General features: G+C 38.5%; 2 protein-coding genes across 6 annotated transcripts in view; one reads left to right on the top strand and one right to left on the bottom strand.

Annotated features, from left to right (window-relative positions):
• UHRF2 (ubiquitin like with PHD and ring finger domains 2) overlaps nucleotides 1-9,573 on the top strand; it is an 80,307-nt gene extending 70,734 nt beyond the window's left edge. The window contains exons 10-16 of one of the 4 annotated variants that reach the window (XM_051788253.1): nucleotides 666-772; nucleotides 2,817-2,979; nucleotides 3,500-3,637; nucleotides 4,437-4,560; nucleotides 4,964-5,127; nucleotides 5,856-5,954; nucleotides 7,522-9,573. In XM_051788253.1, coding sequence (XP_051644213.1) covers nucleotides 666-772; nucleotides 2,817-2,979; nucleotides 3,500-3,637; nucleotides 4,437-4,560; nucleotides 4,964-5,127; nucleotides 5,856-5,954; nucleotides 7,522-7,668 — 942 coding nt within the window. In that variant the 3' untranslated portion in view covers nucleotides 7,669-9,573. The other 3 variants (XM_051788254.1, XR_007904641.1, XM_051788255.1) reach the window with 3 other exon arrangements.
• Nucleotides 9,574-9,630: 57 nt separating this feature from the next.
• The window catches only part of GLDC (glycine decarboxylase), a 43,710-nt gene continuing 26,449 nt past the window's right edge, over nucleotides 9,631-26,891 (bottom strand). The window contains exons 15-26 of one of the 2 annotated variants that reach the window (XR_007904640.1): nucleotides 24,884-25,026; nucleotides 23,912-23,987; nucleotides 19,501-19,626; nucleotides 18,471-18,620; nucleotides 17,916-18,028; nucleotides 17,154-17,295; nucleotides 15,447-15,558; nucleotides 14,081-14,176; nucleotides 12,673-12,845; nucleotides 11,887-11,967; nucleotides 10,039-10,890; nucleotides 9,631-9,985 (exon numbers count right to left, since the gene is read on the bottom strand). Coding sequence is in view for 1 of the 2 variants with exons in the window: in XM_051788251.1 (XP_051644211.1) it covers nucleotides 10,747-10,890; nucleotides 11,887-11,967; nucleotides 12,673-12,845; nucleotides 14,081-14,176; nucleotides 15,447-15,558; nucleotides 17,154-17,295; nucleotides 17,916-18,028; nucleotides 18,471-18,620; nucleotides 19,501-19,626; nucleotides 23,912-23,987; nucleotides 24,884-25,026 (1,356 nt within the window). In the remaining variant the exon portion in view is untranslated. Of the gene's footprint in view, nucleotides 10,891-11,886; nucleotides 11,968-12,672; nucleotides 12,846-14,080; nucleotides 14,177-15,446; nucleotides 15,559-17,153; nucleotides 17,296-17,915; nucleotides 18,029-18,470; nucleotides 18,621-19,500; nucleotides 19,627-23,911; nucleotides 23,988-24,883; nucleotides 25,027-26,891 lie in introns of both variants that reach the window. The other variant, XM_051788251.1, reaches the window with a different exon arrangement.

Genomic DNA, 26,891 nt, shown 5'->3' with positions numbered 1-26,891 from the left:
CTGACAGATTTCTTACAGAAAGTAGGAATACTGGCTTTGCTTATGTGTATTCAGATTTTGACTTTTTACAATTCATGGTAAAAGGTTTTATCAACCTACCTTTAATTTCATGAAAGTTGTATGTAGGAACTATAGTACAGAATTACATCAGCTTACAAAATACAAATCTAAATTAGTTTAGACTCTTCCTGGCATTACTATTTCATGAAAGCACCTGCCTTGTAAGGTGGTGCTGTATGTACTTATCATCACTTAGCCCCTGGCACAAGCTGAAGAGATTGAGGTGATCTGTCCAAGGTATTTATTATGTATTTTACAAACACGATATCTTGGAAACTCATGGAAAGCTCTAGAGCAAGTAACCACTTGCTAGAATATGTTCCCTTCCTCAGGATTTTTTTTCAAAATGAGCTTTTTAAAAAATGAAAAAGGCGAGGATTTTTTTTGTAGGAATTTTTTGGTGAATAGGTTACATCTAGACCATTAGCTTTGTGCTGGCGCAGCTGCTTTAGGACAGTGAAACTGAAATTGAAAAGAAATTTTTCCATACCTTGGATTATAGTTTTTCTCTGTCTGAGTAAATAGAACAAATGAAGTTGCATTTTTTTTTAAATTGAGTTACTTTACTTTAGAGTGTTAAACCGAAGGATAATATTCTTGCACAGGATCGAGGAGATGAATTCACTTACACTGGGAGTGGAGGGAGAGATCTATCTGGCAATAAAAGGATTGGAGAACATTCATTTGATCAGACATTAACCCACATGAATAGGTAAGTTTTGAAGATAAAATTTAAAAATATTCCAAAACAAAGAGTTGGGTTGTAGTACTTTAACTTAAAACTAACATTTTGCTATATTTATTCATGCCTGTACATGCTGCATTTGTAAACAGTGGTGCCTCTTGCTACTAAGAGGCATTATATCAAGCATTATGTTTTGTTGATTCAAGGAAACATGGCACCTCAGTGAAATTGCTATATTGCTGCTGCAGCTTGTAGTCATGTCTCTTGGCTGAAATTGTGCTACAGTCACCTTTAGAGGATTCTGTTTTAATTTAATGAGAAATTTGTCAAAACTCTTGACCAGAAGTTTTCTAGTCTGGGTGTTTCTTTTTTTAAAGTTTCTTCTCCGGTGAGTAAATCAATTATAAATTTAAGAAGGAAGAAAGCGTGTTCATTTTCCTGTGATGAAAGAAATCTTTTGTATTTTGCTAGCCCTTTCCTCCATCATATTTTTCTATGAAAAGCAAGGAATTAGTGTTGCTTTATCAAAAACAGGTGCTTGAAAAAGAAAATACATATCCAAAAGATAAATTACACATCTGCTTGAAGTGTTTTTCCATCCTCTAAAAGCCTGCCTGAACAAAGAGTTCTTCATCCTTTTCTATTTCTAGGAGCATAATCTGTTATACAACTGACCTCTGAACACCTGTAGGATGAGAGTCATTGAGATCTTTTCTTTGCCAGATCTGCTTTTAGATATATTCTGCTGCTCTCAAGCAGGCTGAAGAGGGATTCTTTCAAGCTTTCAGTGGTGCTTAGAGGAGAGAGAGAAAAAGCCTGACTTGGCTGCTGAGAAAGGAAGGGAGGGAGGAAAGGAGGGATGGAGGGAGTGAGACAGGGGACATGATGTGAACAAGGAACAAGCAGGGAAGGAAGATGGAAGTAGGTTTAAGCAATTGGTTTATAGGCATATATAGTGAATAAAGCAAATTTGTTTCAGAAAACTGGACTCCTTAGTGTTAGCATTTCTGTGCTCTTAACAAATGAGAAATTCACTGTCAAAACTTGCTGCTTAGCTTTGCAGGTATTAGTGCACGTGGACTATAACAAGGTGCTGCTCTCATTTACTGATTTTGATACAAGTTTTCAAGCACTTTGATACTGAAAACTATAATGATTGCATATAGTTGAACCACGATTGGTTTTGCTTGTCCAGATATTTTTCCTTTTTTAAGTTTTGTTTTTATAGGAGAAACATTTTTAATGTTGGAGTAGTGTGCTTGTCTCTTACTTTTCTCTGCAGTGTGGTTTCTATACTTGTACCATGTTTGCTTATAAACCATATTATTTCTTCTGTTCTGAGATACATCATTTGGGTTGAGGCTCGTTCTGAAGGGTTTTCAGTCCCTTTGAATCAGCCTGTGGTAGTAGCAATACTGTTCACTGTGGCAGCTTGGTCTAGTAGGTATTCATACAGTCTTGCTCCAGGTTTCCAGAAAAGGGTCTTCATGGATAAAGGGGAGTTTGCTTGTCCTTGAATTGGCTACTGTGATTCTAAGTCCTACTCTGAGGCATTGTATGTATTATGTGAGAGATTTATGGTACTTAGAGTTTTTTTGAATGGTTACTCTGTACTTTTTTCTCTACAGTGTTTTTCATCATATTCCTTACTTTCATGTACACTTAAAAAGCTTTAATATCTGTTGATGGGGAATAGCAGCAGAGGAAGTTTGCCTTTTGTTAAAATTTTAATTTCCTCAATGCTATTTAGGAAGGGATTATTTTTGAAAGTGAAGAATATTAAGTCTAAAAGGATTGGTTTGTTTCATTTAGCAATTCCAGATGAGTTTTCATCTGAAGCTTGACACTAAAATATTTTGAGTTCCCATCCTTTTTTCTCACCAATGCATTGTAGCTGGGATCTCATTGCTCCCATCAGTTCTGCAGTTGTTAAAGAGTATTCTGCAAAGTTCTATACTGCTCAATAAAGCATAATTAGACAAGGGAAATGCATATGACTTAACTACACTCACTCTCAAAACTCTGTTGTGTGCTGCAATCTAGTTTATGAAGATTTTAAATGTCTTTCTAGGGCATTGGCCCTTAACTGTGATGCCCCACTGGATGACAAAAATGGAGCAGAGTCAAAGAACTGGAGAGCTGGTAAGCCAGTCAGAGTAGTGCGCAGTTCAAAAGGACGGCGAATCAGCAAATATGCCCCAGAGGAAGGCAACAGATATGATGGCATTTACAAGGTATTCTGATGTCTACCACATAAAATTCTTCTTCAGCTGTTTTAAATAGTCTCTTATGCGTTAGAATGCAAATTTTTCATTATTACTTAAAAAAAATAGTTCTTTTTTCTTCACTATAGCTTTTTAACTCTGTCTTATTCTGCACAGAACCAAAATGAAATTATTCAGGGCAGTGATAATAGAACATAATCTGTAATAGGATATACGAAGTTGAATATGTAAGATACTTTATATTATTCCCTGGAAATCAGATTATTTCATTATTTCCTCACTCCTTCTGACTATATCCCAGCCTTTTGTGTTTTTAATGATTTCTTAGTGTCTGAAATAAAAGAGTTGCCTTTTAAGAGCATTGTATTTATCAAATATACAAAAATGTCCTACCTGAGGGAAGAGCTGGTGTATAATAGCAATGTGCAAATCAGTCTTCTCATTTCTTCTTTAACAATTAAAGTATGACAATATGCATATGTCTTTCTTGTTGATAAAATAATGGCAGTAATTTTATATTGTTTTTTAGGTGGTGAAATATTGGCCAGAAATTGGAAAGTGTGGATTTTTAGTTTGGCGCTATCTTCTGAGGAGAGATGATGTTGAGCCTGCACCTTGGACTTCAGAGGGAATGGAACGGTCAAAGAAACTGGGCCTGAGTGTACAGGTTTGTATCAGGACTCACAGGGTTTTTATTCTTAGTTTCAATAAACAAATTCCAAAAGTAGAAATCAGCTAAATTAAAGCCCCGGTTTTTTTCTTGTACTTCATATTGGCAAGTTTTAATACTAAAACCCATTACAGATTATCTGCTGAGTGAAAGAATCCTGTAGTAGTGACACAGCACAAGGAATTGCAGATAAAACTTTCTGCCTCAGCAGTAAATTGCTTTTGCATATGTGAATTGGAAAATCAGAATTTGAATCCAATTTTGTGATCCTTAGGATGGAACTGATTTTGAAAAGTGACTAGAGTCTGTCTGAGGGAACTAAAAAACCTGTGCATCTTCATGTATTTTTCTCTTCATTCGACTGAGAAGTTTGTGTACATAGTATATTTTAGGCACAGAAATAGGCTGACCCATGAAGATTTGGGCATTGCAGAATCAATGAAAGATGGCAAGAATTAACATCTATTTTCGGCAAGACAGTGGCATATCTTGCAGCATACCATCATCTTCAAGTTTGCCTAACTGATTTGTATAGTTGTAAGGACATAGATCCGGATATTGGGTTCTGCTTAATGCAGTTGAGTCTGGATTAGATTCTTTGACTTGATTACACTTTCTTAATGATAGATACTAATTTAAATGTTCTCTCCAACATATAGGGTTTTAAAATTATTTGGTAATTATTTCACTATATAGTCACAGGGCTTTAAAGTCTTCTAGAAATTATTATTTTTGGTATTTGGTTATTCCTGTATGCCAGTAGTTTTTGTTTTAAATCTCTGCTTTTTAATTTTAGTATCCAGAAGGTTATTTGGAAGCCATGGCTAGTAAGGAGAAGAAAGATAAGGTTAAAAAGCAAACAGTGAAACAGGAGCCAACCAGCCAAAGTAATGGAAACCAGAAAAGGACAATTGATGATGGTATTTCTTTGTACTTCTTTAGCATTCATCAGCAAAGTCTGTCGTGTTGTTACTACTAAACCATGAAGTCTTTGTGGAAGTGTGAAGTTGTTTGGAATTCTAATGTAAATTGATAAGCACACGCTCTGTAATTAAGTAGTAGTGTAGGAGTCTTATCCTTTTTACTACTCTTACTGTGTTTTTTTCTCTTAAGCTCTGTAGAAAAATGAACATTCTTCTGTGCCACTGTGCTGCAGTCCAAACAATGCTGAACAGTATGAGCTGGAGTAGGAATTTGCTTGCCGCATTTCATGAATGTAATTCATGTTAATCCATGTTTCCTTCTAGAACAGTTTTGTCTTCCCCTTTTATTAGTTCAGACTAACACTCTCTTGTTACTGCATCTCATGGTCATCATCTTAAGCAGGTATAGAGGAACCTGCAAATACACCCAAAGCCATGAGGATGGGAGATGGAGGGAAAGGAGAAGCTTTCCAACTGACCCAAGAGCAACAATGGCTGATTAGAGAAGACTGTATGAACCAGAAACTGTGGGATGAAGTACTTGCTTCTCTTAAGGAAGGACCAGTATGTTTGTTGCATGCATAATTTCTAATGTTTGCCTTTTATTTATACTATTGGGAGGAACCTTCAGTCCCTCTTAAAATGTAATTTTTCTTGTTGAACTTTTGCTAAATACAGACTGTATTTAGCAAAACCTTATCATTACTCAGGCTTACATTTCAAGAAAATAAGCCTCACTTGTGCCATTTACTATTTATCAGTTTATGCCTGCATAACAGAGATCTTTTCTTGCTCAAAAAATATTCTGAAGTTAAAAAGTATCTTTTTATTTCTTTTAATTTTTGAAGAGAGCATATTTGCTCTGAAATGATAAATGTATTTTTATGTTATGCTGATGTCAGAAATGAGACATGAAGAAAGATGGTTCTAGTCACTACTTTTTGTTTAGGCAGAAAATTTTATGACCGGTTGCCCAGAGAAGTTGTGGGTCTTCCATCCCTGGACATTTTCAAGGCCAGGCTGGGTGGTACCCTGAGCAACCTTGTCTAGTGGAGGGGTTGGAGTAGGTGTTGTTTAGGGTCCCTTCCAACCCCAACCATTCTATATGATTCTTCCATTTTTAAAAAAGCAGGGAAATTAAGCCATTGAAGACCTGATTCCTGATTACTTTCAGAAAGCTGTGCTCATAAAGGACTTAAGAACTTCTGGAAGTTCATCATCTTTATGTAAGAAGTGGTATTTACGAGAACTGTAATGGAGTTTGTCTCTTTTATTCCTTTGCCCTACATTAGAATTTTCTGAAGAAACTGGAACAATCCTTTATGTGTGTCTGCTGCCAGGAGCTGGTTTACCAGCCGGTGACAACAGAGTGCCTCCACAACGTCTGTAAAGTAAGAATAAACTCTGCCTTGCTCTGGGCTGTTTTCTTGGCTCTGAGACACCAGTCACCAAAGCCATATGCTTTTTAGAAAAACAGTAATAATTGCCTAACATTCTGAGCAAAAACATGCAACAAGTTTCCAGTCACTGTTTGCTATGTAGACTTTATTCTTTGTAATAAAGAATGGACGTCTGTTTTGCATAGTTCCTGATAGACATAATGAGTGAGGTTTACCATTACTGTCATGCTTTTGTGATCAGTGGAGTACACTAGGAATTGGTTTGGCCCAGTGGTTAGATGTTGGCACAGCATCAATAATTTAATTTTACACAGTTAAGGAATAAAAGCAGATTTTATAATTGTATAACTCTCTTACTAAAAGTTATGAAAGGATGCAGGGTAAATACAGGAAAACTATTTGGATTTATTCAGAGAAAGTTATCTTGTTATTTTTGGTATTGGTTATGTTTGGTAGGAGGGCCACAGAAGTCAATTTATTACTCATGTGTCTTAAAATCTTGGTCAGCTGGATATAATGTGAGGAGTTTGGAGTCAAATTTGTACTAGAGTTAATTTTTGTAGCACTGGTGTGTACAGAATCATTTGCTGAATTGTGCATATTGAATGGTACCTGCCATACCTAGTATTTCTACCTGAGAGCGTAAAAGAACTCAGACTGTTATCATCTTGGTCCGTATTTGATAATGCGAGTTTGCTGTTCAAGAAGGTATGTATCACTCTAGTAAAAATCATGGTGTTGTTATGCATGGCCTGCACACATAGAATGATTATGTCTCCTTAAAAAAACATAAGATGTATTTTGAAGGAGTTAATATTTAGGATTATGGAAATTGGAAAACCGTGGGGAAAAAAAAAGAACAAAAAGCTACACAGCAACACACCCAGAAAGCACAACATTTGAAGATGTCGGTAAATATTTGTGAATACAATGCAACATCTAGTTAAAGTTGTAAGGAATAGTTTGATAGTAAGCTGCTATTGCTGTTTGAGCACAGATCTGCCTGATAAATTTCTGATACTTGGCTCACATGCTTGGGCTGTTAGGAGTCAGCAGTAACATAGTAAGGATGATAGCACAGATGCTAGTGTGTTAGATATTGTATTATTCTACATATATCTGTAAGGCTTAACTGAAACTATTCTGATGAGGTAGATGGAGATTGTTATGTAAACAGTATACCTAGTGTATTGACCTTCCTCTTAAAATTAAAGTCTGGAAAACTGTAGCGATCTGTGAAGCCATCTATAAGGAAGCTGAAAATCAGCTGTGAATCACAGGGAAGGCACTCGTGGAAATGAAGGGGAAACCGCAGTTGTGATTCGTTTTAGTTCCTCCCAAGCTCAGTGTTTCACATCCTAGCAAAGAGAATAGTTCCTTTGCTGGGACATTTTAGTCACAGAGGCAGAGCCAGGCACCAAAGGGCTTGGCAATGACTTCCCTTTTTCTGGTAGTACAGCATATTTTGGTTAACAGTGATTCCTCAGTTTCTGCTGGTTAAACTGTTGGTGTAAAACAAAGTTCTCACAATTTATTTCTCTGTCTTTGTATGTCTCAGAGTTGTTTACAGCGCTCCTTCAGAGCTGAAGTCTTCACCTGCCCTGCCTGCCGCTATGACCTGGGAAAGGGCTACACCATGGTCCCCAACAAGATACTGCAGACACTACTGGACCAGTTCTTTCCTGGTTACAGTAAAGGACGATGATGTGCTCAGATCCTTCTGTACTTCTCCCAGTGACTTTATAGACAGTAAAGGAGAATAAACATGGGAAATTCAACAGTGGACCAGCTAGGCTGATGGGACTCAATACATTGTCACATTTTGAAGCAGCTAGCCCTTCTCCCCTCATAGCCATTTTTTGGTGTTGTGAGAACTCTAATTCTCAGCTGTCTTTTAACATCAGCGGTAGTTTTGGCCAGTTAACAAATAGTTTTTAAAGAAAAAAAAAAAGAAAAAGGAAAGCGTCAGCTCTTACTGGCCTAGCTGATGCTTAATTTATGATTTGTTTTTTTGTAACTACCTCAGGACAGAGGAAAATAAATTGTGTTAAACAATGTTGGGGATCAAAAAAAGTTAGTGACGTTTTAGCTACACACTGCCTCCTAAATCTTAGTTGTGCCTGGTCCATGTGGTTTGATTTACAAAAAAACCAATCCAATAACAAAACCCAAACCAAAAGAAAAGCCCACAAAAAACCAGGAAAAAGAAACAGAGTCAGCACTTAAGCCATTTGGATTAAATAACAGCAAATTCTGTGGTGTGCATAATCCCTTTTTTGTCTTTTTCTTCTATTATGCTGTATTTTTTTGCAAGAACAGGCTGATTTTTAGTCTATTTTTGTGAGCTTCATTGTGCTTTTCTTGTATCTTATGCAAGTTGACTACTAATGACTAATGAGAACAATATGAATGCATTGTTGCTGCATTAGTGTAAAGTGATCTGTGTTTTTTGCACTTAAAAGAGGGTATTCAAGACACTCTAGTTGTGTAAAAAATAGTTCATATAAAAAAGCCACTTCTGTATTAGTTAAACTGTATGCTTTTAGTAGGTCTTGTATTAGTGGCAGTACATCTACACGGCATTAAAGGCAGTGCTAGCTTGGAGAGGGTTCAAATCGCTTCATATTGTGATCTGAAATTTTATATACAATATATTCCCCCCAAAAATATACCTTATTAAATATTTTATGATTCAGAAAAGTTGCTAATTTTGCTTTTACTATTATCCGCTTAATTAAGTCATGAGGTTTCTACAGAGTTTATTTTTCAGATTACAAAACACTTTCTTTAGGCGGCCTTCTTATTTTTCAAACACGAAGCTTTACATTCAACTCATTTCTCAATGAAAAGAACGCTTAATTAAAAACAGAAACAGAACAGAAAAACAACCACAAACAAGAAACCAACCTGACATGGATAACCACGGCCTCACTCATACTCTGTAGCAGTGAGAGCTTGTTAGTTCATGTAACAGAGTCAGAGGGAGCCCTCCCTGCACTGGCGGCACTTGCTGGGAGCTGTGGTGGTAAGGCAGATTCCCACTCTAGGCATTGAGGTCGCACTGACAGCTTGTAACCACAGCGGTGCTACAGGTAGCTCAGTGTTTTCTGGGGAAAACAGATGCAATTTTACCTTTGTAAAAGCCATTGCATCTGTGCAGTAAGCACATCAGACCTGTGACTTGTCACTTTTTAGTTGAATTGTTGTTAAATATTTTAGTGCTTTGTTTTCCATTTGGTAGTTTTTACCAATTAATTGATGAGATAAATTTGTCAGCTTGAGATCAATAATGGGAAGTTATCTGCTTAATTCAAAAATATGTAAACCAATTTTTTTAATGTATCTTTCCAGTGACAGGCATAATCGAGCAACATAAAACTGCCTTTAACAAATATTGAAGCAGCTTGACAAGACTGTGGAGTTAGATTGGCAACAGAGACTGTCCTTCTGTCACACTACAAGTTCGCAGTGTTTTTTTCATGATTTTTTATGTCCTTAGTGCTGTATCAATAGCTACCGAAAGACACCCTTTCAGTACTAAATTTGAGAGTATAAAATTCTGATTTTCTTCACTAAGTATTGAGGCGGTTTAGGATGTAGGTGCAGCTTTTCACATAAAAACTGGTATCTGGCCTCACTTTCCTAAACCTTCCTGTCATCTGCAGTCTCTTTGTGTAATTAAAGTCATAGGGTAGGTAATGGAAAAGTTGCAGTCCCAAAACTTTCACTGTAAAGGACATAAAAGTACAGTACTTTAAACAGTGCAGTGAACACTAGTGTCATTTGTGTCACTTCAGAAAGAGTTCCCAGGTGTGAGTGCATGTGGATCTTCAAGAAGAGGTTGAGTAGTGGCTGGTTGTAGGGTGTCTGGTTGTAAGGTGCAAAACTGTGCCGTCCTCTCATGGTCCAAATGTTATCCCAGTATCTGTTTCCTCATTCACCAAAATTCCTGCTTTGTGTTACCCAAGATCTGAGTCATACTAAGCAGTTCACAGTCTGTTTAAAAAGGTCTTTCATGCCTTCTCCAGAATAAGGAAGGACTACATGAAAATACATGGAAAAACTGACATGACACAGAAAAATATTAAGTTTGTTACTGCCTGGTAAAATGGATCATTCCAGCTCATTGAAGAAATGAGAGATTTGTTGAAATATTAATCTCTGACAGTATTTTCCTTTGCGTAGAAGCTGTTACTGCTGTGGCAATTCTTACAAATAAGAACTTAAGCTTCATGATTTCATACTGCTCTGCTGGACAAATCCAGCTGAAAAGTTCACATCCAAAACATGACAACACTTAAAATTCATACCAGTTTTATTAGACTACTAACACTGATAGATAAAAAAATCAGTATGAAATATTAACACTTGCAATGCTAGTGGTAATATGTGAAGTAAATTAAAAACCTACTTCATAATTTTTTTTACAAAATGTAAACAATTACTCCTGCAGTTAATGTTCATTAGTATTGCCTTATCTATCTGCATCTTTTCTACTTTTTAACCATATCTTCCACGCCAATTTGCAAATTGGGTGTTAATTGTTAAAACTTTAGCACAAAACAGACAAAAGGCTGAATCAAGGTAACTTCAACATCAACTGCTGAGGAACAGTCACATTTTGTTTACGCCTAACATACTGATTGTATTTACATTTTAACTGCGCAGTGATTCAATTAACAAACATGGTGATTATCCAAAATATACACAGTATACATATCCCCAGGAAATCAGGAAAAGACCATCCTGATGGAGTCAGAAATGCAGGCAGCTGGAAGCAGTCTTAAGAAGATGCTCTCTTCTGTTCGGAAAATGGAGATTCATAGGCTTCCATTGGTGGGCAGGTGCAAACCAGATGTTGATCCCCATATATGTCATCAATGCGAGCAATTGTGGGCCAAAACTTGCTTTCAGGCTTCACAAATGGCTAAGACAGATAAAAAAACCCAACCAATCTTAATTTTTCTACCAAGCAAATCTACAAAATGATAAGCAATTTGAATTTTTAAGAATTACAAATGCTGGAAAAGTGGATTTTTTACGCCAAGTTATCCTTCAAAGCTATTTGCAGGCCCTGAAAGTTAACAAGCTTGTGTAATATAGGTGGCAGTCATGTTAGAATGCTTAGATTTTCCAAAAAAGTGTAGCCATGTCCTCTAAGAAATGCTTGCAAAGAAGTTTTTACGGGATAAAAGAAAACTTTATCATCCTTTGAATAGCTGGCTTACAGACGGGAACCAATGAAAAGTGCAGGAGACTACTGTGCCGTTCAGTATATAGTTACAATATAATACATAAAGCAAGGTGGCAAACTTCACTGGTGCAGTTGAATTCCTCTCTTTGAAACAATATGTAGCAATTAAATAGTTGCAATTCAGTTTCAGATGAGGAAGGTTAGTTACACATTTACCCGTTTCGACTGTGGAAACAATTAAGTCTGCTGAGTCTGGATTCAACGTGACCTTTATTTGTAGCAGGCCTGCACTGTAGCAGGCCTGCATTGGTGTAGCTTGCCCCATGCTGACTATGGGGCACCGTCACACCCTCGGCCAAGTTCTTTTGAGCAGAGCTTTGAACGTCAGCACATGGTACTGTGTTCTGGGAGCCCCTGTTGCGGTATGTCAGAGCTGAACAGGCTGTTTCCAATAGGAATAAATGCCCATTGTTGAAGTGCTAAAATTTAAAAATCCAAGTTTGCACTTGATGTGTAGAGACTTTGTTTTTGAGATCTTTCCTTGTCTTTAAGAACAGAACTAATGGAGCTGCGGCAGAGCTCACACACAGAAAAACTGAGCAACTGCCAAAACTGCTCCCAAGTTTTTTATTTTTACCACATTACTTCATCGCCAACTGACCAAAAAACTACAGAGCACAAAGCATATTTATGTATTACCACACCACTAGGTTCACATTATTTACTCACCAGTGGGAATGCTGCCACTTCTCTGGAATAGGGACGATCCCACTTGGAAGAAGTGACACAGTTCAGAGTATGTGGTGACATCTACAAGGAAAAAGACACAGGACATGAAATTACTTAACCTATCAGTGTGAACCCTCCTTCAAGTTCACATTACTACATGTAAATTACTGTCTTGAGAGTCTCTTGAGAACTCTGTTTTTCTGTGGGAGAAAAGGCAGGTCTAAACCAGGAGGGAAGTCAGTATTTGGAATTTTTTTCAGTTGGCCTGAAGATACTTCTCAAGGTTTGAATATACTTCCCAAGGTTTGAATATACTTCCCAAGGTTTGAATATACTAATGGCTATTCCCTAAATCCCCTCAGTATCTAAGAGTCAGTACGGCATTCTTGAACAGAACTTGAGCCAACAGCAGTTCTGTGCTGCTGCTGCTGCTAAAATAATTAATTCAATCTTTCTTTTATTCTTAATGTTAAGGTCTTTCCACTTCCTGTCTTAACCCAGATAAGTAAGAATCTCTCCTTCATTGCTTTGAGGTGGCCTTGAAATACAGATTACATGCTTGTGGAAATAACTTTCTCTGCTCTGTCAGTAAAGGCCAGGCTTCTAACTTGAAAAAGTCAAAATTCAAATTTTGAAAAAGTTTAAGGTTTCTAAAAATTCTTGTGCTCACTTTTCCACAGAGTTATTTTTGAGATTACTGAAAGACCAGGAAGCAGGTTTATGTAGTCTCAAGGAAGTCTAAAGGGTTAAGCTGATGCTGGTAACTTGCTGTACATGCCATCTTACCTTTAGTGGGTTAATTTGGGGGTCCATCCTGCCTGCCTCTATTTCAGCAATTTCTTGCCGAATACTGATCATTGCATCACAAAATCTGTCCAGTTCTGCTTTGTCTTCAGACTCTGTTGGTTCAATCATAAGCGTCCCTGCCACTGGCCAGGACATGGTTGGAGCATGAAAACCTGATGACAATAGAAGAAATCAGTCACTGACAATAGGTTATGAGATAATATATGCATAATATATATTATATGCATAATATATATTACATAATTAGCTATCAACTGATTCACAAATTCAGCCCTTTCTATACAATAATCTTTACAGGACTGAACTCCTTGGTAATGCTGGCAGTGTACTGTAGAGGTAAGACAGACTTTTCAAGTATCTTACTTTTTAACACTGAAGGGTAACACCACTGTATTATTTACAATACAGTTACACACTGACTTAATGAAACACTTTTAAAACCTGCTCTTTTTTTCTTTTTTACTGTTCAGCCCAAAATATATTGCATCTTTCTCTGGTTATTTGTGTTACTACTGCTCACTTCAGTAGAACTGTTCTGTCACTGTCCTTCCTTAGGACAGGCTGAATGGCAACATGAGGCAGGTATGGGTTTCTCCACTGGTAAACCAGGTAAAAAGAAAAGGTGGTCTCAAGATTTCCTGCCTGCCCTGTAAGTAGAGTTTTGTGACACTTTTGGCTGCAGAGGATAGAACTTTACTATACTTATCTGTGTAGCTCTGTACCTACTACCTACTGGAAAGTCTATTTAAAGTGGTGCATGCTATTTAAAGCCCACTTTGAAAGAGGAGGAAGGGTGGGTTTTTTAGTATCACAGCTAGGCTTTGGATTATTTCACTGAAGAGGTATTACTGGTTAGGGTTTTAACAGCTTTCATGCATATTCATTAGAAGCACAGTTCCACCAGATTGAGCAGTTAAATGGGTCCTCTTGTCTGGAAGCCAAAGAGCATCCACAATCAGATTCTTCAGAGCATGTGTACAAAACTGCACAAACTATTATGAGGATGGATATATTTAAATCCTATTATCCTTCTTCAACAGTATTTCTTTCTTTTTATTTTTTCTTCATATTCTTTTTTCATTTTCTTGGAATCTTATTAAGCTCATGGCTCCAACCCACTCGCTCCAAGTGGTTCAGAGTCATGTAATCAGTAATTGAAGGGGCAGTTTACAAAACTGTGAGGTAGCAGCAGAGTCATAAGTAGCTACTACAACTCAATTGACGCAGCTCTCTCTCCAAGCCCTTAAAGAAGATGCGGAGGCCTGAAACGATTGCGACAGAGCCACTGTCAGTAAGCACAGAACTAGAATGTTTCTGTCTCCCTCTAAGAGAGATTTAGAAAATCTTCACTTATGCTGCTATTTTAAAAAATAGACATTTGGCTTACCATAATCCTGAAGCCTCTTAGCAAGATCTACAGCTTCAATGTTTGCTGTTTTTTTGAAAGGTCTCGTATCCAAAATGAATTCATGGGCTACATAACCTGTAAAAGAAAAAGTATACGCTGTCTTTACTTACTAGGAGAACACTGCCATCTACCAAGTCTGTACTGATTGGTTTTGTGGAGAACATGGCAAAAAGACAAATTCAGAACTATCCACTTGGGCAAAAACTCAAACCTGAGAAATTATCAGGTAAGAGATACACAACTCAGTATGATGACCGGCCCTTTGGGTCCCATGTCACATTAAGAAGAGGCCTGATTTCCAAGATCAAAACCAGGAATGAGTGGTCAAAGTAGCTCCTACAATTTACAAGTACTCTGAAAACCAGCTGAATTTGTCAATGACCCAACACCATTTGGGTGTTAGGCTATCTTGAATTAATCAAGATAATCAGTTTTATCTTACGCCAGAGCAAAGCTCAAATCTAATGTTATAAAAAGGCTAAAGACAAAAGTTATCTAAATTTATATCCATGATCCTGGAGAGCCTTGTTTCATTTCATTGCTGAATCCTTCAAAATTTGCAACTTCCATTCACTTCTATGAGGAAATAATATATTCTATTGAAGTGCAACCTGCAGGTTGAGCCAATGTGTACACCATTGTGTAGACATATTTTAAAATATGTGTAGACATATTTTAAAGAGCATACATATTGTACTCAAATGTTCCTCAATGTTCTTCAGCTTAAAGAAGCTCTGATAGTTACTCTACAGATAATTGTTTCACCTCTTATTCATTACTTCTGTCCTGCTGCAAGACTGGAGAGCCATGACAGGGAACCAGAATGTAGCTAAAGTACCTTGCATTGCCAAGGGGATTCTATCCCATCTGAAAAAAGTGAACTAGGAGCTGAAATGAGGGAAATTTGGGGGGATTTTTTTTTTTTAGAGAAAGTGTGCAGGGGAAAGTACAAGTCCAAAAATTGCTTTCAGTTCTTAAATTGTAGTGCCATTGGTTATGGAGGATTTGGGGTTCAACTTGATTTCTTCTCCTTTTTCTACTGTTCATTAATCTGCTACTAGACTTAAAGGAGAACTATCTGATGGTATACTCCATCTTTTGTCGTCATTTCATCTAATTACAAGCAGGCATTTTTTTCCTTCTACTTCCAAGTGTCTCAGTTTCATTGCAGAAGAAATCTTCATCCCCAGAAGAAGTGTGGCAGGTTATTTCACTTCTTGTGAACAACATCAAGAGAAGTTTGAGATGTCACATAGCATTAAAAAAGAACTATATTGCAAGCCAACTTCTACATGAGGCAAAAGAAAAGTCAGCTTTGTAGAAGAAAAAGTTGTCTAATACTTGCCTTCTGCTCCTCTGAAAAGGATTTTGTAGTGCTTCTCTAGCCTCTTTGCCATGTAGTTTGCATTTAGTATAGCAATTTCAGAAGCATGCTTCAGACCCTTCGCTCCCATTGTCTGAAAGAGGAATAACATGAAGAAACAGATCTAAAACCACTCCCAAGCAAGCCAAGTGTGCTCTTGCACTGACAAGCATGATAGAAAACAGCACCTTGATGCATCTGGCTAGTTTTAAGGCAGTCACTCTGCTATTACACTTTTCCACACGACACTCACAGAAAAGCTCTGGGTATTAACTGAAAGCACCTGTGGTATACATAGCTTATGAGAGTGTTTACTGTGTAAGAGATTAAGCTTGATGTCCTTTCCTCAAACTGTGAAGCTTTGAAGTGAATAGAAAAAAAAGTGAGAACTCAATAATGTCGAAAGGCACAGGCTGCCTGTCACCATCCTAAGGAAAGAGTATCCAGAGAGTTGTCCAAAAAGCTATGTGTGCTGTCTGTACAGATTATCCCAGTAACTCAAATTCTGCTTGCTGGTGTCATGTCACAGATGATACTGTGTATTAACAAAGACCAGAGCCAAATGAACACAGATGCACTTATTCCTCTGTTAAATCACTGCAAAAGGACAATGCTGGAATTGAGATGTGGTTGAATTTCTTAACATTGCACTTAGAAGTTAAGGTGATATAGAAGAAAGCCAAAACATCCTTCAAGGTAACCTCTTAAGATGGGACAGTGTAAATAGATGGCATTTTGCAGTGTGAAGAAACATCTTCCCTTAAAGATTTACTACAGTTTAAATATTCTGTAATGGGAACCAGCTTACAATCACAAGTGATTTTTACCCACAGCTGAAAAGCCACCAGGTAAGTTGCATCAGCTCATATTTGCTCATTTTGAATTCTGGGAGAGCTGGCATCCTCAGCAGAGAAGTTTTCATGGTTAGAGTATCAAACTGGCGACAGAGTACCCTGAACGACACTGCCCCTATGTTCACTATTCCCCAACATTTTCTGTCATTGAAAGCTTTAAATGTTGCTTAGAGTCCCAGCACACCTTCTCTCAAACAGATTTTGAATCTACACTCATCTCTCTTGGCAAAATACTTACATATATGCAACCAAATATTTGCTGGCTTATCACTAAACTACAAATTACAGAGATCATGATCAAGCTGTCTCACATCCAAAGCCAAAACTAAGTTCAGTTTTAAAATTCAGTAAAATCCTCTGGAATTCAGGATATGGGAAAGTTACATACATGTCAAGTATAACAATACTGCAGCATACAAATAGAAATATTCTTGGAAGAACAGTAATTAACCAAGTAGCTTTTAAACATGAAAACTTCCGTGTCAGAAAAAGTGTGAGGGCAAGCCTGATTGCTGTTTTCTGCCTGGTGTCCACTTGTCTCAAAAATTATTACAGACAAGAGGTAAAAGAGTTAACCAGGCTGCACAGATACAGCATTTGTCCAAACATCCTTTCCCATGGCAAAAGATGGCAATAGGCAGTTCCACTGTCCTACTGGAAAACAAGGAGGTTTGATGGATGTAAATAATCTGATTGTGCTGTAGTCACTTGCGTTTCTGTCTGCGCAAACATCTTATGCTGAGTTGCTCTTAAACCTGTTCATGTGGTTCCAGTGGCATCGCACTTGAAACAGAAACAGAACCTCAGCTGAAACTCCTTATAAAAGTCTACACACCTTGATATACACCCAGGAAATTGGCAATATAGCACTGGAACCCCAAGGTGCAGCACTGACAGTACCCAAAGAACATGCATCCTTATCCGGCTGTATTTTGATGACAGGGTGGGTAGGCAAGTAGGGAGCCAAATGTTTCTTCCTAAAACAAAAACATTGATTATAGAACTTAAATGAGTGTTTCTGTGTTACCACATCTGGACAGTTTCAGCAGTAGTTTCTCTTCACCTTGCTTCCAAACAGTCCTCCAGGAAGTCTGGTCTACGTCTTCAACAAAGTTTATTAACGTAACTGGTGCCAATGGAGGATGGCACTCAGTTTTCAACCTATCACAAGATATTCATGGAGCTATCCAAATAAAAATTATTTTCTTGAAACAAGTAAGATTATTTTCTTTTAAGGAAATATGAATGCTCTACAGAATAGATTCACATAGCTCATGTTCCACTTCTGCATTCTGTACTACATACAGCATCAGCCCTCAAAGCCCACAGATCATCTCTGCTTTTACTCAGGAAATGGATTGCTGAGGGAGCTCTACCATGCACACTAAAAGGCCAACATGGAAGTCAGGGTTTGAGAACGCGAGTGAACTACACCATTCATGAGATCAGCACATGACTATGCTGGAGAAAGACAGAAGTTTACAAACAGTATCCCTCTTCCAGTGCACTGAAGTGAAACACCAACCATGATTCACTAAGGGATATATATAAAATATATACTTCTTTAAGGAAAGGCTATTCATATAGAGATACCCACACTCCAATTGGTCCCATTCCAGGTCCTCCTCCTCCATGGGGAATGCAAAAGGTTTTGTGAAGATTTAAGTGAGAGACATCAGAGCCGTAGTCTCCAGGACGACACAGACCCACCTGTGAAGGGAATACTCTGTTTCAAAACCTTCTTCATGTGCCATTTAAGACCTATTAATGCATTCAAGGAAAGCATGTTGAAAAAGACTGTATGTTTTTATGTTTATTGTGATGCATCATGAAACAAGAACTTGATGCAAACAACTTTTTGCTTTAAGAATTCTTAATTATGTCTGCAAAGAATGTCTTTGATAAAGGTTAAGCAGACTAAGCCAATTTCAGTGAACAACTCATACACATTACAACACATTTCAGGGCAAACCAAATATAAGATACTTACTTTTGCCATCTAATTTTTATTACAGTTCTTGCAAACCTCACTCCTCCCCCAAGCACTGTGCCACCTTGTGAGGAAGCTGTGTTATGGTCTGAACTGAGTACTGCTGTGCAATTTATTCCACGGACTCCCAGCTGTAATAAATCTGCCTAGGAGATTTTGTACCTGAGCATTCATGTTTGCTCCGTCTAAATAAACTTGTCCTCCATGATTGTGAATGAGGTCACACACATCCCCAATCTCCTCTTCGAACACACCGTTGGTAGAAGGGTATGTGATCATGATGGCTGCCAAGTTCTCTTTGTGCTTGTCCACCTGGTGGCAGGGAGAGGGAGAGAAAAGGTCAGTGAGGCTCCCAAAGCTTCTCTAGGTTTTTACAAAAAAATACAACTGAAGTCATCAGCTGTTTTACAGGTGGGAAACAAGTCTATCAGCAGATAATCAAAGTAATTTATGATCAGCAAAGTGTACTGGGTTCCTTCCCTCAGCAATGCCTATGGAAAAACCGTGTTTTCTCAATAAATCAGAATTTTAAATTGGAGAAGAAGGCATATATACATACACACACACACACACACACACACACACACACACACACATATATATATAACAGTCACTTCTGAAACCTCCAGACAAGCCAAGGGAACTATCTGGCCTTAGAGGTAATGTGATATAAATGGCTATTCCCCCTACTTTCAGCAATACAGTTCTACAACTACCACAAAAGTTTGTTCAAATATGGAAATGTGTCTTGCTATTCCCTTGCATCCCAAGATTCACCTGCAGCCAATCTACACACAAAAAAAAAAGTTGCCTAGCAACACCTTCCCCAGCAGAGGTGACTTGAACTTTGCTAAGAGAAGGCTAAATTCAGTTTGAAATGCTTCACACTCATCAACATGGTTCCTTTGTTTCAACTACTAGATGTGAGCCAAAGGGTCTGCTATAAAAGAGTGTAGAAAGACTCTGAGCAACTCCTGCATCAAAGATCCTCAAATGAAATCTCACAAGTACCACATGGCTAGTGGCTGAATGAGCAAAAAATTATAATAAGAAAAATAATTACTTATCATTTCCAAGCACATAAACATTATTATTGCTCTATTTTCTCCCAAAGAAAAATGTGATTCAGCTGCCATTACCTTCAGAGAAGGAGTGTTCCCATCTTAAAAATTAAATATAAATAAATACTCACCATTGCTTTTAAATGGGAGATATCAATGCTCCCATTTTTATCCACTTCAATTGGCTGAATCTTCATCCCTGCCATTTGCGCACTTGCTGGATTTGTACCATGAGCAGATTTAGGAATAAGGCACACCTTAGAAGGGGAAAAAAGCAGGGGCTGAAGTATAACTTGTTAAAAAATTCTTAAAGCATTATGGTCTGCATTTGGCTACGTCTCATTATCAGAGTTTCCAAAAGGAATCCTTAGGTAATGTTTTCTGGCAAATTACCTCTTGTACTGAACGATGCAACTAGATTTTTTTTTAATCCATTCAGGTATCAGCATCTAAAAAGTTTCATTTGCTACATAATCATATTTAGGGCTGCAGTTCCAGAATATTATCTCAGATACTCACATTTAAAGTCCTTTTGTCTCACCCCACCTTTTTTTAAAAGACAATCTTTTTTTAAGTAATCAGTCTCCATACATACAATGACTTGAAAGGAAAAACTAATTACAAATTTTCCACAACAACTTCAGCTGACTTTCAAAAAATTTTCTTGTGTATTCTACTCAAAACAAAAATTTATTCTGAAATATTTTGGCTATAGGTAAGAAGTTTCAGAGAGCTACTTACATGCTCTATACTGTTAATGTAAAAAGAAAACAAGAGAAGTACTTAAATAAATGTAGGCTCTTCTCAGTGATAGGAAAATGGAGGTCAGGATGTATCCAGACATTTGCTAGGAATTCTACCCCTTCTAAAGACAATATATCTTCTCTAAAAAACCCCAAATCCTTTGCTTCTATTCAATGAGGATATTGAAACATTTGTCTATTATAGTTCTCTTGGAAAGATTTAACTCAGTTTGTTAAATGACTCAGACTTAGCTTTGTAAAATGGCTTTAAGGCACTTTGTTTTCATGAGAAACTGCACGATGGTTCATGGAACTTTTTCCATAAAGATGCTGAGACAAATGTTAATTACTTCAGAACACAGGAAACACAGGCATCCCAGCCCCAGTGCCAGGAAGCCCTGTGCCACATCTGTAGCCATTTTAGCTGCACAGCAGAAATGTAAAGCGAGTTGAGATGGCCACCCAGTCCTGCTGGGTACAGATGTTATTGATCAGGCAACAAAGTGGAGAGATGAGACTTGTCAGTTCATGTCCATGCTTTTGTCCCACGAGAGGGCACCACATCCAAACGAAGCCAACTGCAAGAAGCTTGAACTGCTGGTTTAGTTACTTTCTCCAGCTCAGGAGAAAAGCTCACTTCAGCTGAAATGTCAACATTTTGTGGGCTTTCTCATTTTATTTTTTCCCAAGAGTATCTTTATTTTTATGTAACATTTGAAATCTTTAATATGTAAGTGCAAGTGCCTCCAGGCTCTCTCTCCTGTGCAGTCAACCTCTGGGTATTTTGGAGCACAGAAGGATCACAGAGACTCACAGAAGCCCAAGGATCTTATATAGAATACGAGCAACAGCAAAGCATACATGGACAATAAGAAGACAACTGTAAGAGGAATAAAATTTCAACCTAATTTCGCTTCCCCTTGAGTAAAACTACTCACAAAACAAAGCTTGTAATTGTAAAGAGTGGCTGATTTCCAAGAAGTTTGAGGTGATCTGGATGCAACAAAGAAACACAGAGTAAGACAATGCTTAACTATTCAATTTTAGGTAGTTTCCTCACATATAGTCTATAGTTCCCAGGAGATCAGGACAACGACCCTTCCATTTTGAGAAGGCAAGTAAGTCCAAAGTGAAGGATAAAATCAGGTTCAGAAAATATGGATATTATTGCACTAAGGAGTTTCTTCCAGCTGTTTAAAGTCAGCTCTGTGAGTGTGTGAAAGAAGAAGATCTAACTAATCTCAGATTTCAAAGAAGTTTTGGATGTGGTCCCAAAAATGTTCCTAACCTAACTTCCAAAGGAGTAAATGGGAAGGTTCATGTGGGTAAATATTTCATGGAAACACAGGAAAGAAACGAAAAGATCCAATCAGTTTTCACTGTAAAGAAAGGTCATCATAATAGAATATTACATATATCTGTGCTGGTTCTTTAGCATTTAAAATTACTCATAATTGGGTTTATAATGGAGACACAGAGTGAAATGCCAAATATCCTGTTAATACCAAACTCCCCAGGTCCCTAAAAGAACTGACTTCACAGTTCAAAAAACGACTCACAATCCAAAGTAGCAACATTCAAAAATGTATATATATACTGGAACCAGACTGATCTAGAGTATTACATAAGAAAACAAATCTTAACAACTCAAAAGTGTGATCCTTAGTTTTGAACCTATAGCTACTCAAAAAATCTTACGGTGTTGATGGAAAAGAAAGCAACTGCATCAAAAACTAGGAAGGAAATAGAGAAAAAAAGTGAAAGGAACACAGAAGCTCTGAAGATAATCAAAGTTATGAGATGGCTTTTTTGAGAAGGATAGACAACTAGAATCCAACTAGAAGAACAGAAATATGGATGGATAAGGATAAATGAAAAAATCTCAGAATTAACATGGTATGTCCATGAAGAACTGTTCAACATCCTTCTAGAGTGAGAGGGTGTTACATGAAACTGTAACATGTCAAGTTCAAAAAAGAGAAAGCATTTATTACGAAGAATGATACAATAATGGGTGGTGAAGCCACAGAACATTTTCTCTAGGATACTGTAAATACCAGAAGCTTCCTCATAAGACAAGCATTTCTTCCTCAAGCATTAGATTTAATTCTAGAAAAATGCATAATGCAGACTATCCAGTGCAGCACAGGTGATCACAGTGCAAGAGGAGCTGTGCTGTACCAATAACCTTTGAAGTAGATTACCCCCCCAGTGCACTGCTGTTATCTCTTTTCCAGTCAGAGTGCAGTAAGCCTTGGATCCTCAATACCTCCAGCTCCAAAACTCTGAAGGCTCCACAGCTGAAATGTAGAGTACATTTCTCACAGTTGTTCCCACCTGAATAGGCACCCAAGGGCTGCCACACAAACTATCCCCTCTTTGATCTGTTGCTGCTCAGAACCCCACTCAAGATAATTCTTCTTTAAGGTCACTCAACGGAGAGGGCTCTCAAGCTGAATGTAACCTGGCATACACATGCATTCTCCAATAATCCACAATGCCTAACAAGCCTGTGTTCCTTTCTGGGGAAGGGAAAGCTGGTGGGGTCACAGTTATTGACTGCACTCCCAGGGGTGTGACAACCATCTTGCTGTTTCAGTCCCAAGAACTGGATCTCTTATACTTTGGTTTTATGGCAAAACCAGCTTTCCAAATGGTCTGGAATATTTTTACCCCTCCTCAGATGATTCCAGTGGGGTTGTGCTGTCCCATACAATGGTGTCTATCCATGTACTGCAGGTTTTCATGGACTTCACCGTGTTCCAGGGCAGTCTGTATCAGTCAAAGACTGGCAGGTAGGTAGAGATGTGCTTCCAGCCCTGGGCAGTCAGTTCCAGATGTACTGGACACAGTGCCACAAACTGCCAGAAACAGACTGACCTAGACTCTGCTGCCAAAGGGTTAAGGAAAAATGCTTTTACAGCATCAGTTGTGGCATACTGCTTGGCTGCCTTTGACTCCCACTTATACCGGAGTTTGAGCTTGTCACACGTGGCAGCACTCACTGATGGCAGATAGTCCACTGTTAACTTCCAGTCACTGTCATACTTTTTGCATTGGCCTTACAGGACTATTTACGGGTTATTAAGTCTTGCTTATCCCTCCTTGGCTCTCCAGTAGATGAATGGATGATGGATGGTAACTAGGGCATCTTGGTTGGTGCAATACTGTCACCAGCACACTACCATGGTAGCAATCAGCACCTGCTCTTAATTAATTGATTCATTACTTTCCATGGCTGGCCACATATCCAGCACATGTAATGGTTGCCTGGGAATTAAAATGCCATAATTATGACCTTCCCTGCTGTGTTCTCCTTTCCCTGAGCTTTTGTTGCACATGCCATTATATGGCATAAAATATCCCTTTGGTCAGCTGAGGTCAGCTGTGTCTCTCCCAGCCTCTTGCCCACATCCAGCCTCCTTGCTGGGGAAAGGACAGGGTCAGGGCAGAGCAGTGAGATAAAGAAAAAGCATTAGCACTGTGAAAGCACTGTTCATCAGTAGCCAAGAGATCCCTTTAACCACAAAGCACAGCACCATATGGGCTGCTACGGAGAAAGTTAAGTCTGTCCATGCCAGACTCCCCTTCAGGGAGTACCCTTTCTCATTCTCACTGTCTGTAAAAAGTTTTAAGATGGTACCCAGGATTCATGAGGGAAGCAAGGAATACTGAAAGCTTGTCACAGGTGAGGATACACAACCTGATTTCTCTCTAGGTGACTCCCAGCTGCTGAATCAACTTTCCTTTCTTCAATTTCCACCCAAAAGCTCTTCCCCACATGAGTGTTGACACTTACGGTTCTATGACGTTCTCCTTTGGCATTTAAATAAGCTTTGATTGCAGCCAAGCCTGCATACTCTCCTTGGGCTCCACTGGAAGAGAAACACAAACACTGTTACACAGCACACAAACCAGAAAGTGACAACTCTCTGCCAAAACTTCAAAACTGTTCAGCGCTAATCCTTATCAATGACTTTAGGCAACTGTCAGCAAATTAGAATTAGCACATCCCCTAGATTAAACTACAAATGGACACGCCTTAATTAATAACTGGATGTAGATGAAAACAGTAGATGGTAGAAGTTATGCCATTTTATGTGCTTACACTATGATGTGAAATCCTTTTGGTGGTGGAGTTGATCCACATTTCCGCACCTAGCAGGAGACTACATGCTTGGTTACAGAGAGGCAAACTAATACTGAAATGCATAACAAAGTGTTCACAGTGAAACATAACAAGTCTTTCAGTGAAATCCTAAGTGTAATTTCTTGCTGCTCATTTTATATCAAAACTGCTAATGGACATAAACAGGCTGCATTTATCATTCAATGCTGCTGTATTTATTTCAGTGAGCATGCAGATCCTAGGCATTCTTCAGTCAAACCTAGTGCATCAAATACCAGTTTCAACAATTACACAGCTGACAGCTCATACAGCTTATTCCTATTTCACATCTTTATTTTTAGCTCACAGGAGAATACCAATAACACCACCATTTTACACAAGCAGTGGTGGAGAAACATTCATAGAGAGGAAAACATGGGAAGAAATATTAAAAAAATTTAAAAGACCAAATCCTTAAACTCTTAGAAGACACAAGACAAAATAAGGTGCTGTCGTCTTTGAAAAAAACAATTTGCATTCATAATCTTGCATTCAAGGCAAATTTAATTTTAGAAAATTCTTCCGTTTTTAGCTAGCACACTTTCATTAGAAGTAAGTTTTTGGAATCAGTTTAGGTGCTAATGTTCAGAAAAAAATTCCTACCTATTTGGTTGGAAGGAGATTTTGTCATAGCCAGTAATCTCACATAGGTCCTTCTCTAAATCCATGAAAAGCTGCTGATACCCTTGAGCTTGATCCAGGGGCACAAAAGGGTGGATGTTGGCAAATTCTCTCCATGAAATAGGCTATAAAAAACAAAAACAAACAAACAAACAATGCTATAACAAAATATTTTGCAAACAACTCTGTTTTCTTGTTAAACTCTATGAAGAAACTGTATCAATCTGGGTGGGAGCATTGATCTGCTGGAGGTTTGGAAGCCTCCACAGAGGGATCTGGACAGGCTGGATCAATGGGCCAAGGCCATTGGTATGAGGTTCAGCAAGGTCTGATGTTTACTGATTTAATGTTAACATTTTAGCTTTTTATTTTGGTAACTGGATTACATATTAAGATCTGAGTATTATGAAGAGATTACCCCCAAAGCTTAGAAATGACTTATAGAATACATTTGCCTCTCTCTTGCCGCCTTCTTTTTCCTTCTCAGCAGATCACCAGGTCCATATTGATGTTTGAGCCCTGGGGTGGTGTAGAAGCCTAGAAGATGAGATGTCCCAAACACTGACAGCCAGATAGCTGTGGAGCTAACCAAAGATTGTTGGTTAGAGCACACTGTGTAAATGGGTAAGAAAGCACAGGATGCAGCTGGAGAAGAGGGCTATATGGAGGTAGAGCACCACATTCTTGGGACAAAAGTACTTGTTTTGGCTCCTGGAGGTAGGCACAACATAGTACAGCAAAAGTGCAGGAATTGATCCAATTGGGGGGTGGGGGATCAAGACCACCGAAGACCTGCAAAGCCCTAGGACCCATTTCAAGAAACATCTAGATGAACAGGCTGTGCATGATAACTAATTTGCATAGACAGCAAGAAACTTATCTCCAGGGTAGGGAAAACTTATCAATGAAAAGGTGCCCCCACGAAGCCTGAGTGCACATGTGTCGCAGGACCCTGGACACCCCAACAGCTGGATCAACACTGGATCAAGATTAGTGATCATTCTTTCTTTGCACCTTTCTTCCACTCTTTCTCTCTCCCTCTCTCTAATTTTCCTCTCTCTCTCTCTTCTCTTCAACCTACCCCTACCACCATGGGCTTCTGCTAGAACATAAAAGACTAACACACCAATTTCCATACCAAGCGTAAGATTTAAGTGTGTAAGTTTCTTCTGCGGACCCTCTGATTTTTGTTGTTCCTTTTTGACCATGAGCATCTGCAAATCTCTGGTGTTCCCTTCCCCTAAAGGGTGGGATGCCAAATTTCTATTGGCATTTCTGCACCGTTGGGTCAAAATAACCCCAAGCAGCACTACAGGCTGAAAGCGGAGTGCCTGGAAAGCTGCCTGGAGGAAAAGTACCTGGGGCTGCTGGTCAACAGTGGCTGAACATGGGCCAGCAGTGTGCCCAGGTGGTCAAGAGGGCCAATGGCATCCTGTCCTGTATGAGAAATAGTGTGGCCAGCAGGACTGGGGAAATGATCTTCCCCACTACTCAGCACTGGTGAGGCTGCACCTTGAATCCTGTGTCCAGTTCTGGGCCCCTCACAACAAGAGAGAAATTGAAGTCTCAGAGCATGTCCAGAGAAGGGCAACAAAGCCGAAGAAGGGTCTGGAGCACTTACGAAGTCTTATGAGTCTGGAGAGGATCAGCTGAGGGAGCTGGGGGGTGTTTAGCCTGGAGAAAATTAGGCTTAGGGGAACTTTACTGCTCTTTACAATGACCTGAAAGGAGGCTGTAGCAAGGCTGGGGTCTGTCTCTTTTCTCAGGTAATGACCAATAGGACAAAAGACTAAGATTGGATATTAGGAAAAATTTCTTCATAAAAAGGGTCAACAAACATTTGAACAGCCTCCTCAGGGAACTGCTGGAGTCAACAACCCTGGAAGTATTTATAAGATATGTAGATTTGGTGATTAGGAACATGGTTTAGTGACAGGTTAACAGATGGATTCAATCTTAAAGGTCTTTTTCAACTGAAATGATTTTATGA

Source organism: Manacus candei, unplaced genomic scaffold (assembly GCF_025592945.1).
Source record: "Manacus candei isolate 608988 ecotype Guabito, Panama unplaced genomic scaffold, ASM2559294v1 h1tg000024l, whole genome shotgun sequence".
NCBI lineage: Eukaryota > Metazoa > Chordata > Aves > Passeriformes > Pipridae > Manacus > Manacus candei.
Note: the sequence above shows the minus strand (reverse complement) of the source record. Positions and strands in the feature narration are given on the sequence as shown.